A 15,764-nucleotide genomic window follows, 5' to 3' on the forward strand; every position below is an offset into this window, starting at 1 on the left:
CTGAATGAGAAATTAGACATGTTGCATTGGCAACTAACTGAAGTAAGTTTAAGTTGAAACTCTAAAATGGATAGGAAATAAATAAAAAACTAAATCTAAAACTGAAAAAAAAAAAAAAAAAAAAAATATATATATATATATATATATATATATATATATATATATATATATATATATATATATATAGATATAATCATATATATAATCAGAATCAGTAAGATTTTTTATTGTCTTTTAAAGACGTTTCTTATGCTCATCAAGGCTGTATTTATTTGATCAAAATACAGAAAAAACTGTAATATTGTGAAATATTATTTCAATTTAAAATAACTGTTTTCTATGTGAATACATTTTAAAATATAATTTATTCCTGTGATACAAAGCAACATTTTCAGCATCATTACTCCAGTCTTCAGTGTCACATGATCCTTCAGAAATCATTGAAATATACTGATTTATTATCAATGTTGAAAAAAGTTGTGCTGCTTAATAAAAAAAAACAGCTTTTATTTAAAATAGAAAGGTTTTCTAACAATATTCACTGCTGTTTAAAAGTTTGGGGTCAGTACATTTTTATTCTTTCTTATTTTGAAAGAAATTAATACTTTTATTCACCAGGGATGTGTTGAATTAATAAAAAAAAGTGATAGCGTAGATTTACATCGTAAGAAAAGATTTATATTTTGAATAAATGCTGTTATTTATAAAAAGAATCACTTTTTTCTCAGTGCTAATTCTTCATCGCGCATCTTTAGTAAATCCTGACAGTACCATTTTAACACCAAAAGACGGTTTGCCCTGGTGCAAGCTTTTAGTAAAACTGTCATAAAGTATGCAAACTGAAGTGCAGCTTTTTCTTATGTTTTGGATGTTGTGAAAAAGATCAAGGAAGACGATGGGACTTTGTCAGGATGAAGCAGCATGTTTAAACTCAGAAAAATGAATTTGTGTGTTTTATGACCTTCAGTCCTCTCTGGAAGGTGGAAATGGACAACAGAGCGAGATCCTGCTGTTCTTCAGCGTAGCGGACGAGATACACGTACACCAGCTTCTTCACCTGAGAGAGAAAACATATGTCACTGTAAACTCACAAAAAACACATACACTCACAGAGGGGTTAACAGAGCTGGTGTTTAATGCGTTTTTTTGTGACTCAGCACTTGAGCCTACGGTGACTCATGAGCAGAACCACGTTGCCATTGCATATTAACACAAGATTAAAGTTTAATAACAGCCCGAAAAGCTGACATCCTGTAAGCTCTGAGACGCTTCCTGTCTCCCTGCTGCTTCTCGGTGTATCACTCACCTCGATGTTTTTGCAGGCCACGTTCTTCACCACTGCAGGGAAGAGATCTGAGGCGTTTTTCCCCCTGGCAATCATCTGTGGGAGAACACATACAAACAGGGCAATATTTACATACTGACGTAAAGAATACAGCTGAGGTCAAAAGTTTACATACACCTTAATGTTAATTATTTTAGCAAAATAAGAGGGATCATACAATATACAAAACGCATGTTATTTTTCATTCAGTACTGACTTGAATAAGATAATTCACATAAAAGACATTTACAAATAGTCCACAAGAGAAAATAATAGTTGAATTTATAAAAATTACCTCGTTCAAAAGTTTACATACACTTGATTCCTAATACTGTGTTGTTACCTGAATGATCCACAGTTTGTTTTTGTTTTTATGACAGTTGGTCATGAGTCCCTTGTTTGTCCTGAACAGTTAAACTGCCCGCTGTTTCTTTAGAAAATTACTTTTGGTTCCGCAAATTCTTTGGTTTTTCAAAAATGTTTGCTTATTTGAACCCTGTCCAACAATGACTGTATGGTTTTGAGACCCATTGTTTCACACTGAGGACAACTGAGGGACTCATATGTAACTATTACAGAAGTTTCAAATGCTCACTGATGCTTTAGAAAGAAACACAATACATTAAGAGCTGGGGGGTGAAAACTTTGTGTACATTTTTCTTATTTTGCCTGAATATATATATATTTTAGTACTGCCTATCAGAAGCTACAGAAGATACTTACATGATTCCCAGAAGACAAAATAAGTTAAATTTAACCAGATCTTCCAATTAAAAAAAGTTTTTTGGCTCTTAATGCATCTTTTATCCATCTGAAGCATTAGTAAGCATTTGAACCTTTGACCGGAAATTATAAGAACAAACACAAATGTTGTCAAAATTCTTGCCCTGGAAATCCTGGTTCAGTTTGGCCAACCACAAACAAACGCCTTTTGTTCCTCAGACAGTTTTTTTGCACTCTTCTCCTTGATTTGTCATAACTTTTGGCAGTCTATAGCAGTGTTGTTTTTGACAACCATCTTAGATTTAGTCTTAGTCTTAGTCTTTTGGACTAAAATGCTTATTAGTTTTAGTCAAATTTTAGTCACTTCTAAATGTGATAGTTTTAGTCCAATTTTAGTCGACGAAAAGTCAGAAATGTTTTAGTCTAGTTTTAGTCAAAAAAGGGGAAAAAGTTTTTTAACAAATTAATGTAGGTCAGTAAGTATTTTTCTGTTTGGTAGTGTCACTTATAAGTTGTGAAAATTGCAGATCTATAGTTCAACACAATGTGAGCTTCCGGATCGACTATTTTCACCAATAATTACAATAATGAAGGAATGGTTTTAGACATAAAAGACATATATTTGAAATACACCCATAGGTCCTCTCGCCATTTGCGACCACCCTGTGTGCAAACTGCCGCCATCACGGTTAATCGTCTGTCTGTCTGAGTGACAACAATGTGACGTGTTGAGCGTAACCAAACAAGGATAGAATGCTAAAACGGCTTGCCATACTAGTATGGCAAAGAGTATTTAATGCTAAAACGGCTTGCCATAGCGGCAGATACTTCTTAGGTTTTAATTGGCATGCACAATAAGCAGAAATGTCATGCATTTTAAACGTCTGACGGACCACCCACTAACATTTTCGTCTATTCTCGTCTCGTCAACGAAAACTCACACACGTCTCGTCATGTTTTAGTCATCAACAAGCCATTTTTATCTCGTCATCGTCTCGTTATTGTCATGAAAAAAAGTGGCGTCAACGAAATGATTTCGTTATCGTCATCATTGACGAAAACAACACTGGTCTATAGTACTCCAAATGTTTGTCCTGGTCTGACCAATTAGTACAGCCCAAAACATGACAATAATTGATCATTTTCAGCAGAAATAATCAGCTAAATATGCGAGTTTCGTTCAGTTCTGTGGCATTGTTTACGTTTAGTGCCACCAGTATGGACGATTTATTACACTGAACAAGTTAAAGCCACAATTTCTTTTAAATATAAATATTGAATCTAAATATATTTACATCACATGGTCTAATTTAGATACATAAAAAACAATAAGAACGGCATTAAACTTCAATAAAAAAAGTGCAATAAGCCAACGAAAGACGACCGATTAAGAGCGTGTTTGATTATTGCATCAGTTTGCAATAACCTTACAACCACCAAAGTAAATTTGTTGTACTATATTCACTGGAAATATTTACTTGCTACGAGAAAAGAACATATTTTTTATTACATGCACTTATGAATCCTTCACAGGGAATTAAAAACAATAAATACGGTGCATTTAGACTTGGTCCTGAAGGATTCATGTACCTGCTGCCGAAGCCACCTGTGCTCTGTGAATGGAAACAGTATCAGGTGACTGTTTGTGGCTTCTGAGCTCCGAGTGATAAATATTTCAGCCTGATCTGATCCTTCACAATACAGAGACACTAAAACCGCTCATGAATATTAAACGTATTTCGCATTTCTGTGCCATTTCCAAAGCGCTTGCTGAAATCGCTCGTCTCGCTATAGAAACAGACCTGATGCAACAGTTACAAACCGGCGGGAGCCAAGACTTCACAAAACACATAGTGACAGTGGCATTTACTGCCCTCAATTACAGCTTTCTGTCTGTTTACACAGTCACATAATTACCGACACAAATCCAAATATCTCTTCCTGAAATGGTGAACAATCAGGTTTTTTATCTTGCTTAGATTATATCTGATTCTACTGTTCATCAATACAACATGCTGGGACTTTATTACTGATGATCCATGAAAACAGAGCTCAAATTTCACAGCTTAGCTGTGCATCACATAATCAGACAATGTAATTGACGCATGAGAGAATTTCATTGTGGGACACATTGCTTGGTGTACGGTGCTCTCTTTTATGCTGCATACTTTGGAAACAGCATGCACATTTTAAGCAAAAACTCACTTACTTTCTGACTTGATATGTCAAATAAAGACTGGAAAATAAGAACAAAAATACTGAATATGTGTGGTTTACTCACCGCTACGATGCGCTTCATGGCCTCCAGCTTCAAGGAGTCTTTATTGCTGTCCAGCATCTCCTTCAGGTCATCGTGTCTGAAGATGTAAAACAAAAAAGACACAATGTTTGTCAAGTGTTCTTGTTCTTTCTCCTTTAAATATCTTAGAAAGGTGTCCATTATATGATGTATCATCCTGAGAGACTCATCTCGGCTCTTTAAGAGCCCTGCAGACGTTCACGAGTTCAGAAGAATCCAACCAGAGCAAATGAAATCAAGCCTTCCATCAAAGGATTCACACAAATTTGACATACTGAGAATCAAAAAGCACAAACACACCCAGAAATACCATCAACAGCATGATTTGTTTTTATAAGCACTAGATACTACCTTAAGGGAAGCCACAAGACTCTCCTCTTTCTCATTTGGATCACACTCATTTATCCAAGAAATCAATAGCAGTAGTAGATTGTCGTTCTGACATGCTTCTCCTGAGAATAACACTCTTAAATACATACATACATACAAAGTCTCAAACTGTGATACCAGAAAAAACAGCAAAGTCAGAGATCTCAGTATGAATTCAAATAGCTTGAGCCATACCATCCATATTCATTCATCTCTATAGATGCCAACAACTGCCTTGTTTGCGATGAATTATAGCAGAAACAACTGAGAAAATATGATACTCAAACATAAATGATATCTCCATTAAGTCTCCTCTGCATTTGTTTTCACTGGAAAAATCCCCCAGGCAGCCATTTTCTACTCATGCAACAGTTTCTTATTAATTGAGGAGAGAAAAACTTAAACTGTTTGCCAGGCAGTTGAAGTTTAATTTTATTTTAATCCTTAAAGCATTTGAAAAAAAAAAAAAAAAAAACAATGGAATAAATAAAATGTGTACATTTCAAAATAAAAGCTCCCCATCTCTCAGTAAAGTATCATATAGTACAACATCATAAAATTAACTTCTTACGCTTAAGGCGAGACACTGCAGGTGAATAGGGTAAAAAAAATAACTAATAGTTATCACCTTACTTACCCAGTTGATTGATTACTTTGATAATTGCGAACATTTTTTGTATTACATGTTTTGTAAAAATGGTAGGTTTAAATAGGCAAATGAGGCATTATTATATATATTAATGAAATATGCAGTAATTTGCATACATTTCTAGTACAAAAATCTAAACACTGGATGAAGTCAGTTTCAAAATTCTTGTTTAATTTTTTTTGACAAATTAGAGTCAAAAGTTTTTACAGAGGGAATTTTGGGTCCCTCACTTTGTCACAACATAATTCAGAAAAAAATTAGGACAGACAGGAAACAATATTTTATTACCATTTTTGTATAAAATCAAGCAAATTATATAAGAACAAATCCCTCTGTAAAAACCTTCAGGATATAGACAGGAATAAAAATGTAAAGTTTGGTGTGTGTAAGTGTTACTGAAATGGAGATTTATGGCACAGTGTAGAAGAAAAAACTCATTTTGAGAAAACAGCCTTTAAAAATATGTATTGTAACTGAAATCTATCGACACAAATAGATAAAGTGCTATAAAAGAAACACTTAACAGTGTCTTTTGGATGTTTTCTGTCCACTAGTCTGAAAAAACACTTTCTGAAAAACCAAAAAGCCCAAAATCTCAAACTTGCCTTGAGTTTTCCCTTAATTCAGGTTAAAAACAGTGTTTGTTCAGCTGTATATGTGACCCTGGACCACAAAACCAGTCTTAAGTCGCTGGGGTATATTTGCAGCAATAGTTAAAAATACATTGTATAGGTCAAAATGATCGATTTTTCTTTTATGCCAGAAATCATTAGGATATTAAGTAAAGATCATGTTCCATTACGATATTTTGTACATTTTCTACTGTAAATATATCAAAACTTTAGTTTTGATTAGTAATATGCATTGCTAAGAACTTCATTTGGACAACTTTAAAGGCGATTTTCTCAATATTTAGATTTATTGCACCCTCAGATTGCTGATTTTCAAATAATATCTCAGCCAAATATTGTCCTATCCTAAAAACCATACATCAATGGAAAACCTTATTTATTCAGCTTTCAGATGATTTATAAATCTCAATTTTTAAATAAAATGACCCTTCGAACTGGTTTTGTGGTCCAGGGTCATATATATCATTAAAAAAAATGAGAATATCCTTTTGCTTTACTTTACAAGTACTGCCTGCAAGCATTAGCAATTAGTTCTGTTTTGAGGATGTGTCTTTGGTGTTGTTCCAACGCTAATAGCGTAATAATATTTTCCTTTCCTGTCCATTGGTTGCAAAGGAAGTGGTGTAGATTTATTCACTTTAAAAGTGTCTTTTTTTATCCAGCTATTAGCTATTTAAAAATGGAATCAGGCCTTCGTAGTTGCATAAAATATGTCTTGGTTTCACACATTAAAGAAACTGGCTTTTCAAAGCGTCTTTAATGATTAAAGATGGAAGTATTTGTTGATCTAAACTGACTTGTTTTCCGTTAGCTGATGTGTGTGAATAAAGCCGATGATCTTTCAGACGTCTTGGAAAACCTATTAATATTAGAGTTCAAATGAGCAAAGATATAAATATTAAACATGTGATCTATTTATTTGAGGAGCTGCACATCAGTCACCTGACGAGCCAAAACTCCTTCTGATTGGCCAAAGCTATCTGTCACACTAAGACCTATATCTGATCCTGGGTTAGTCAGCTTGTCAATCCGACACAGATGAGACTGTCTGACATCCTGTGTGCAAGTATAAGCCTATATAACCCTTCTGTCCATAGATACACATTACTATAGCAACCACATCCTAATGTTAGCAATCTCCTTTTAGAAAGAAGTCGTGGAGGAGAGATGCTGAGACGTTTTATCTCTCTCTCTTTCTCACCAGTAATCACTGGCTGGGTTTAAATCAACAAACTGACATCTGTTCACACATACAGACACATTCACACACAAACCAACTGAATGAACAGTGAATGTCTAGTAGGAAATCCTACTTATATGCACAGTCTTGGCTCAATTATGCTCAGATTCAAAGAGTCAGTTAAGTTTGCTTGTTCTTTGATTATAATCATGATTCATGATGATCATAATATTCATAAACACAGCAGGTTAGCGTGATTTTATTATTATTTCAAAGAAATTAATACTTTACCAAGCAGTAAAAAAAAATCATAAATCCTGTTCTTTTGAACTTCCTATGCTTCATCTTCAAAAACATTCCTACAAATATATGTATGACAGTTTTCACAAAATCTTATTTAGCAGCAAAACTGTTTTCAACAATGATAATAATACAAAAAGTGTTTCTTAAGCAGCAAATCAGCATATTAGAATGATTTCTGAAGGGTCATGTGACACTGAAGACTGGAGTAATGATGCTGAAAATCCAGTTTTGATCACAGGAATAAATTTCATTTTAAAATATATTAAACTAGAAATCAGCTATTTTAAATTGTAATAATATTTCACAATTTTACAGTATTTTTGATTAAAATAAACACAGAGCATAAGAAATTTCTTTTTAAAATGAATGTTTTTTAAAAAGGTATGTATTGACGTCTTTCTGTGGTTGAAACAAGATACTTTTGATGCGTCCGTAATCAAATACCTCCCTACTATATAGCTAGTATGCGAAAAACAGTATGTGAGGCGAGTAATTCAAATTCAAAAAATGGCGAATTCAAAAATGGCGTAAAGCGGTGACGTGACTCTTTTCAAGTGTAAGTGCAGTGATCGAACAACTTTACCTCTATAACCACTGGTGTCAATTAAATAGTTTGTTAAATGATTAAGAAGATACAAAAAAAACCCTACTTTTACAAACTAGTCCTAGTTTTTTTTTCCCCCGCTCAATCTGGAAAAAACACTGCAGTACAAATTTCTGGACTCTCTAGGTCAATAATTATCCAAAAAATGAATGTTGACTTTAGCTTTTGGGAAGCTATAACGGGGTCATTTAGATAAGTTGCCTGTCCAAAATCCTATAAAGCCTAAAGGAAAACTCAAAACTTCACAAAACCTGGTGAGCACATGAAATAGGTGATTCTAAACAAGCATGCAAAATTTTAAGGAGATCGGACAACAGCTGGTGATATAAGAGTCAAAAACGTTCCCCAGTTCTGTAATGTGCATTCCATGGACAATATGGACAAAAATGGCGAAAAGCGGTGATGTGACTCTTTTCAAGTGTAAGCACCTCAGGAAAAAAAACGTTCATTGTGGTTAAATTAAACTTGTTTGCGTCCGAAATCGCATTCTGCTTGAGTACTACATTTGAACATACTTCCCTACCGTTAAAAAAAGTATGTTCTGTATAGTACGAATGTGGGTAGTTTGAATGGAATTCCGATGCACTACTTCTGATGTTCATTCATGTTTATTCCATGCTATAACTAGCAAGGAGGAAGAGATGATTGGTTCACGTGACGCTTGAACTGAGGTACAAGCAATATGCCAAAGAGCCACAAAACTGGGGTTCTATTTAGGGGTTCAAGCGCGTATCGCTGAAACCCTATTGTAATTGTTAAGGCTTGTTTACACCAAGAATGATAACTATAGCTACAAAGATATTGCCAAGGATCAGCAATCTGTTCGGGCAGACCAAACCGTAAGTTGTAGAGACTTGAAACTCTCAGGGATGGTAGTACTCACACTGTCTACAACGTCACCAAGGCTCACCCCTTTTATCGCTACAGCGATAAAAACTACAAAATTGCTCACAACTTCTTAACGATTTGTCGCAGACTAAAGTGTCGTATGTTGTTGGAATCCTTTGTCTATCACCCTGGCAATTTTTTTACTTTTGCAAAAAAATATCAAAAATTATCAAAAAAAGTTGCACTTTCGTCTCATTGTCGCAAAGAGATGCCAAAATGTTCAAAAGAGACGGAACATTTTTTAGTAAAAAGTCTATAACTCCCGAATGGAATGAGATATCTTCGCCAAACTCAGAACATGGATGTAAGAGCTGAATCTTAAGTCACAGGGGAAAAAATGCAGAGCTTGGCCACTTGGTTGCGCTATAAGAGGGGAAAAAAAACAACATAAAAACGGCTATAACTACACAACTACGCAATGTCCTATCAACATCAAAAATAGCTGTGCACGGTGTTGGTCAAAAGTGCCACATGTGCCTATGAGCGCCTATTAGACAAAGGCTTTGAGAAATTTGAAAGATATCACTTTTTTAAGGCCGTAAACAATTGTACATTGCGCAGTTTTTCGCGCATACATGCAATATTCGTATCATGACATTCACATCGAATCTACAGTGAAAAAAAGCCCAGCAGAGGTTGTACTTCCTTAGTCAACTGAAAAAGTTCAACCTGCCACAGGTACAGAGGACACAGTTTTTACTCGACTGTTATTGAATCAGTTCTGTGCTCTACTGTTAGTTTCTGGTTTGGGTCAGCCAGCAAATCAGATATAAGAAGACTGCAACAGAACTGTTGGGACAGCAGAAAGAGTCATTGGTGTGCACCTGCCCAACCTTCAGGACTTGAGTGAAAAAAAACAGGCAGGAAATGTGATCAAAGACCCCTCTCACCCCAGACAAAACCTGTTTGCACTTCTTTCTCATTTCTGTAGTTCATTCTCCATCCTAAATGATTGCCTCTTTCTCAAGTATTATATAAATACATATGCATATCTCTTTATTTACAGCTGTATATGCACAAATCTGTACATAAAGCTTCTGTTCCAGATTCATACACATTATTATTATTTATAGTTAAATCTTACTATTTAAATGTTTTTTTCTCATGTCAGTTATGCATGTATGTACCATGAGCACCTTTAAAAACCACAACAAATTCCTTGTGTGTTTGCACACGCACACCTGGCGAATAAAACTAATTCTGATTCTAATATGACAGAACTCCTCATTCCGGACAACTTTGCCTGTATAAGCAATGCTGTCAATTAAATTGTTTGTTAATTGAGAAGATACAAAAAAAAAAACTACTTTTACAAACTAGTCCTAGGTTTTTTCTCGCTCAGTCTAGAAATAAACACTGCAGTACACATTTCTGGACACTCTAGGTCAATAATTATCCAAAAAAATAAATGTTGACTTTACCCTTTGGGAAGCTATAACAGAGTTGTTTAGATAAGAGGCCTGTCCAAGTTCGCCCCAAATCCTATAAAGCCTTAAGGAAAACTCAAAACTTCACAAATCCTGGTGAGCACATGCGACAGGTGATTCTAAAAAAGCATGCAAAGTTTTAAGGAGATCTGACAACAGTTGGCACAATAAGAGTCAAGAACGTTGAAAAACAATATTTCTATAGTAAATTACCAGGGATGGCCAAAAAATGCTTTTTTTTAAATTGATTTAGGTGGCTACAGGCTTGCTAAATAATTTCTTCATAAGTGCTGTACCCCGGTAATCGCTTCTTGCAGCTACATTCATCATTTGAATTTCTTGAAAATGACACAATTTGAACACTAAGACTTTTTCCCTAATTTAATAAAATTTAATTAAATTTTTAATAATTTGTACATTTTATGGGTCATGCTTCTGGTCTCATCTGCGTCCAGGTATTTTTAGCTGTACAAAACAGCTTGATATTGCAAATTGGTGTCTTACCATGTTATTTTAATGTATTATCTTAATGATAAACACACTGGTTTGTAGTGCAAACACATTTACCGTTTACAGCACGTTGTTATTTCTCGTTATTTCCCTACAGCGGATAATGAACCGGAAGTCTCGCCCATAGGCTTACTTCCGCGTTGAACAAGAAGGTGAATAATATCTACAGTGATGCAACACTGGATTTCCACTCATGTCATCACAGAACCCTGATCACCCCTAATCATCATCATCCCAACGGGTTCAGAACGAGCCAATCAGAGCGAGCGTGTTCCCTCCAAAGCTGTGGCATGAAAATATTATGAGCTGGCCGAGATAACACAATTCGCTAATTAAAAAACATTCCCCCGGTGGCTGTCATGCCACAGTTGCCGGAATTAAACGACTATGATATCTCACAACACACCCAGGTCCTGCTCTCTGGTTTCCACAGCAACAAAGAGAGCAATAAACTCCAGTGAATAGATTTGCTGCCAGAGTCTCCCACCCAACACAACTATCTATCGCTCTTGAAAAAAGACTCCCTCAGCGGCTTTCATTAGCCGGAAGGGTCCGCGGAGATTCATGCCGTGTAAACACTGTCAAATATTAGTGTGTGTGTGAGAGAGAAGGTGTGGGTGGTGTTTCCGTTCACGCATCAGTGTGTGTGTCCTGTCATGACGGCTGTGCTAGTCGTGTGTGGACACACTTTGTCAGCTTCGGTTACCTCACGCACACTAACGCTCGCGCACGCGGTGGGTCGTGATCAGAGCGACGTAACAGGATGAACAGGGGCTTGGTGATTCAGCAGACGTGCTACAGTCAAATACATCACTTCCACAGTTCGCCAGATTATCATATGCCATATTCCACAGGCTGTGCATAAACTGAAAGTCAATTTGGATAATAAATGCAGTGGATAAACACTGTCAGACATCAGAGATGAGCTATGGGAAGTCTCTGAATCACAGTATGAACTGCTGCATGCAGAGGGAATACAAACCTGTAATCACTTTCCCTCCTGACCTGCAGCGACAAGGCTTTGATTTACATACTGGAGCTTTTAGCAAATTAATTAGTCCTGACGATAGATCTGACGCTGGGTATATTTACAATGAGGGGTTTATTTACTCTAATGGAAAAAGCACATTCTTAAGCACAAACACACACTCTAACCTGTATTTTTCATTTAGTTTATTATTATATATTTATAATATTTAAAGGAATAGTTTACCCAAAAATGAAAATTCTGTCATTAATTACTTGTATTTATGTCGTTCCAAAACTGTAAGATCTTCGTTCATCTTAAAAACACAATTTGAGATCTTTTTTATGAAATCCGAGAGCTTTCTGACCCTGCATAGACAGCAATGCAACTGACATGTTCAAGGCCCAGAAAGGTAGTAAAGATACTGTTAGAATAGTCCATGTACTCTTTATGACAGCGTTCTATTCTATTCTATAAAGTCATAATATTTTGAGAATAAAGTAAAAGTAAAAAAAAAAAATTCAACAATACAGTCGAAATTACGAAAATAATGTCAAAATTTTTTGAGAATAAAGTCGAAATGTTTCGAGAATAAAGTTGAAATGTTTCGAAAATAAAGTAGAAATTTTGAGAATAAAGTCAAAATTACAAGAATAAATTAAATGTTTTGAGTAGGGGTGGGCGATATGACCTAAAATTAATATCACGGTATTTTTCATCTTTTGAACGGTGCCGGTATAATATCACGGTATTACTTTTTTGGTACATTTTCGGAGAAGTAGCCTGTCCTGTCCATTTAGTATGTGAATAAAGTTAATCTTTTCATAATATAATAAGTATATGGTAGGTATCCTTATCAAAAAGAGACATGGGAGAGTATTATGCATTCTCAACATATTTATTTTGCAAAAAACCTAAAGATCTTACTTAACAGTGTACAACAAAACAAAAATTATTTTTTTAAATTTAATTTCTGCAATATTTAAAACCTTTAAATAACTGGGGGAAATCAACCCATGGCAACAGTTTAAAAGTAGACCAATTCTGTGGGGAAAAACGCGGACTTGGCAACCCTGCATCCAACATGAGCTGCTGGAGTTAATAGGTGCGTTCGACTTCATGCGGCGCCGCCAGAAATCGGCTGCCGCCTTACAAAACAATGCATTCTGGTAAGATCATTTGTCCGACTTTGATCGGCGCTGCAGCCGCCTTTCGATCACGTGTGCCATCAAAGTACCGTGAGAGCAAAACGAGAGCAGCCGCAGAGGTCAGGCGCTGCAGCTGCTTAAAACCGGCTGCGAAAGCCTTGATGACGACACACTTTATTCTCATTGGTCAGATTATGTGATGACAAGCAGGACGTGTGCTGCGTGCTTTTCTTAAAAAAGTTCCTGTATGTAATCAATCTTTATATCGAATATCTGATATTCAAACAAAACATTAATGATGAAAATGAAGATTAGGCGATATGGTAAACATATATTCTTATTGTTTAAGAGTTAAAATTAAAGTATACTGCTAAGAAAAATGTTTCAGCACACTACGGAAACCTATAAGTGTCCGACCTGACGGCCGTCTCTTTACTCCTCCCCCGACTGCAAGGGGCTGCTCTCGCCAGCCGGTGGCAGGCTAGTGTAGTGCATCTCGAACGCACCTATTGTCTTTGCACACGTGAGTACGAAATTTTCGTCCGACATTTTTGCACGTTAAAAAAAATACAGGTTATGTTAATCGAGTTTACACACTGCCTCTGAAACTTTCATCCGTCATAAAAAAATTTGGATCATGTTTGATGTTCTGCATTTTCACATCCATAATAAGCATTTTGATAAGGATGGCGAATATGAGAAAACTAAAAAAAAAAACATATACGAAAATCGGACTCAGTGTACAATGACCTTTAGATTTGAACGATCACGGGTCGAAAGTAAAGAGAGATGACAAAAATAGACTGGAGGATTTGTTGCAATCTTGTACTCACTGACAAATATCTATTATAAGATGTGCTGCTCCCTTTACAAAATCGAAAGTAAACGTAAACAGGCCGGTCGCGTTCGCCTCGCGCCTGCTCAATTTGTGATCCGCTGTGTAAATCCTTTGGCCGGCCGACCGGGAAAAGTCCCGGTCGTCCCGATTGCCACTCCGCCCCTGGTATAGGCTACAGGGCCGACCTTTCTTCACGATGTTTCACCAGCCGTTTAATGGCCACTCCCCTTTTACCTACCACCTGCAAAGCTGATACGAATATGTTTTACTTTTTTATTTACAACAAGATATATAGTATAAGGACAGGTATTCAGACCACAACTGAACGTTTGAAGAAAATTTAATGTTTTAAATATACCGGTATTGACGGTATTAGAAAATCCATGTCGTGGCGCTATCTCACACCGGTGATGACTATGACACCGGTGTACCGCCCACCCCTAGTTTTGAGAATAAAGTTGAAATGCATCGAGAATAAAGTCAAAACGTATCGAGAATAAAGTCAAAATTATGAGAATAAACTATATAAAAGTTGAAATGTATCGAGAATAGTCAAAATGTTTCAAAAATAAAGTTGAAATTCAGAGAATAAAGTCGAAAAGTTTTGAGAATAAAGTCGAAATTATGAGAATAAAGTCAAAATGTTTAAAGAATAAAGTTGAAATTACGAGAATAAAGTCAAAATGCATCAAGAATAAACTCAAAATGTTTCGAGAATCAAGTCAAAATGTTTAAAAAATAAAGTTGAAATTCCGAGAATAAAGTCGAAATGTTTTGAGAATAAAGTTGAAATTACGAAAATAAAGTCAAAATGCTTCGAAGATAAATTTGAAATTACGAGAATAAAGTCAAAATATTTTGGGAATGAAGTAGAAATTACGAGAATAAACTAAATGTTTCGAGAATAAAGTTGAAATGCATCGAGATTAAAGTCAAAATGTTAAATTAGAAATTCTGAGAATAAAGTCTAAATGTTTTGAGAATAAAGTCGAAATTACGAGAAAAAAGTCGAAATGTTTTGAGAATAAAGTAGAAATTACGAGAATAAAGTTGAAATGTTTCGAGAATAAAGTCGAAATTTTAAGAATGAAGTCACAATTACAAGAATAAACAAAATGTTTTGAGAATCAATCGAAATTATGAGAATAAAGTCAAAATCTCGAGAATAAAGTCAAAATTAGGAAAATAAAGTTGAAATGTTTAGAGAATAAAGTCAAAATAAAGTAGAAAACTAAATGTTGACTTTACCCTTTGGGAAGCTATAACGGGGTCGTGTAGATAAGAGGCCTGTCCAAATTGACCTAAAATCCTATAAAGCCTAAAGGAAAACTTAAAACTTCACAAATCCTGGTGAGCACATGCTCACATATCTTAATTTGTATTCCGAAGATGAATGAAGATCTTACGGGTTTGGAGCAACATGAGGATGAGTAATTAATGACAGAATCTTCATTTTTGGGCGAACTATCCCTTTAAGTAATGTATAGGATAGCATTAAAAAGTAGCACAAAGTAATAGCATCCCAGCTAATGTAAAACTAAATTCATTTTATAGCATATTATAAGGACCATGTATAATGAAATTTATGCTCCCTGCAGAGAATCTGATTTGCAATATATATCCTATCGTCTTCTTCTTCATGCATGAGACACTTTGAGCTCCATATTATTATTTATTCATAATTCAACACTTGACAGGGTTTCTCTCTCTCTCTTGCAGCCTGTTGAGGAGCACAGCTATCCTCTATGGAGACAAACTCTTAAGACAATGATACTCTTAGAGTCCCTGCCAACAGTTCTGGACCATGTGTAGAGGAAGATCTGCATGACTCAGGTGTCACTTTACGAGCAGCTGCACAGGTGACTGTTACACTAACCAGAGCTGACAATTAACAAACCCTCTG

The 15,764-nt window shown here is 35.5% G+C and overlaps 1 protein-coding gene across 7 annotated transcripts in view; it reads right to left on the bottom strand.

Annotated features, from left to right (window-relative positions):
- The window catches only part of ap3b2 (adaptor related protein complex 3 subunit beta 2), a 78,278-nt gene that overhangs the window by 48,909 nt on the left and 13,605 nt on the right, over nt 1-15,764 (bottom strand). For all 7 annotated transcript variants that reach the window (XM_073831790.1, XM_073831788.1, XM_073831789.1 and 4 more), the window contains exons 2-4: nt 4,329-4,404; nt 1,307-1,381; nt 962-1,057 (exon numbers count right to left, since the gene is read on the bottom strand). In XM_073831790.1, coding sequence (XP_073687891.1) covers nt 962-1,057; nt 1,307-1,381; nt 4,329-4,404 — 247 coding nt within the window. The remainder of the gene's footprint in view (nt 1-961; nt 1,058-1,306; nt 1,382-4,328; nt 4,405-15,764) is intronic.

This window comes from Garra rufa, chromosome 25 (genome assembly GCF_049309525.1).
Source record: "Garra rufa chromosome 25, GarRuf1.0, whole genome shotgun sequence".
Taxonomy (NCBI): domain Eukaryota; kingdom Metazoa; phylum Chordata; class Actinopteri; order Cypriniformes; family Cyprinidae; genus Garra; species Garra rufa.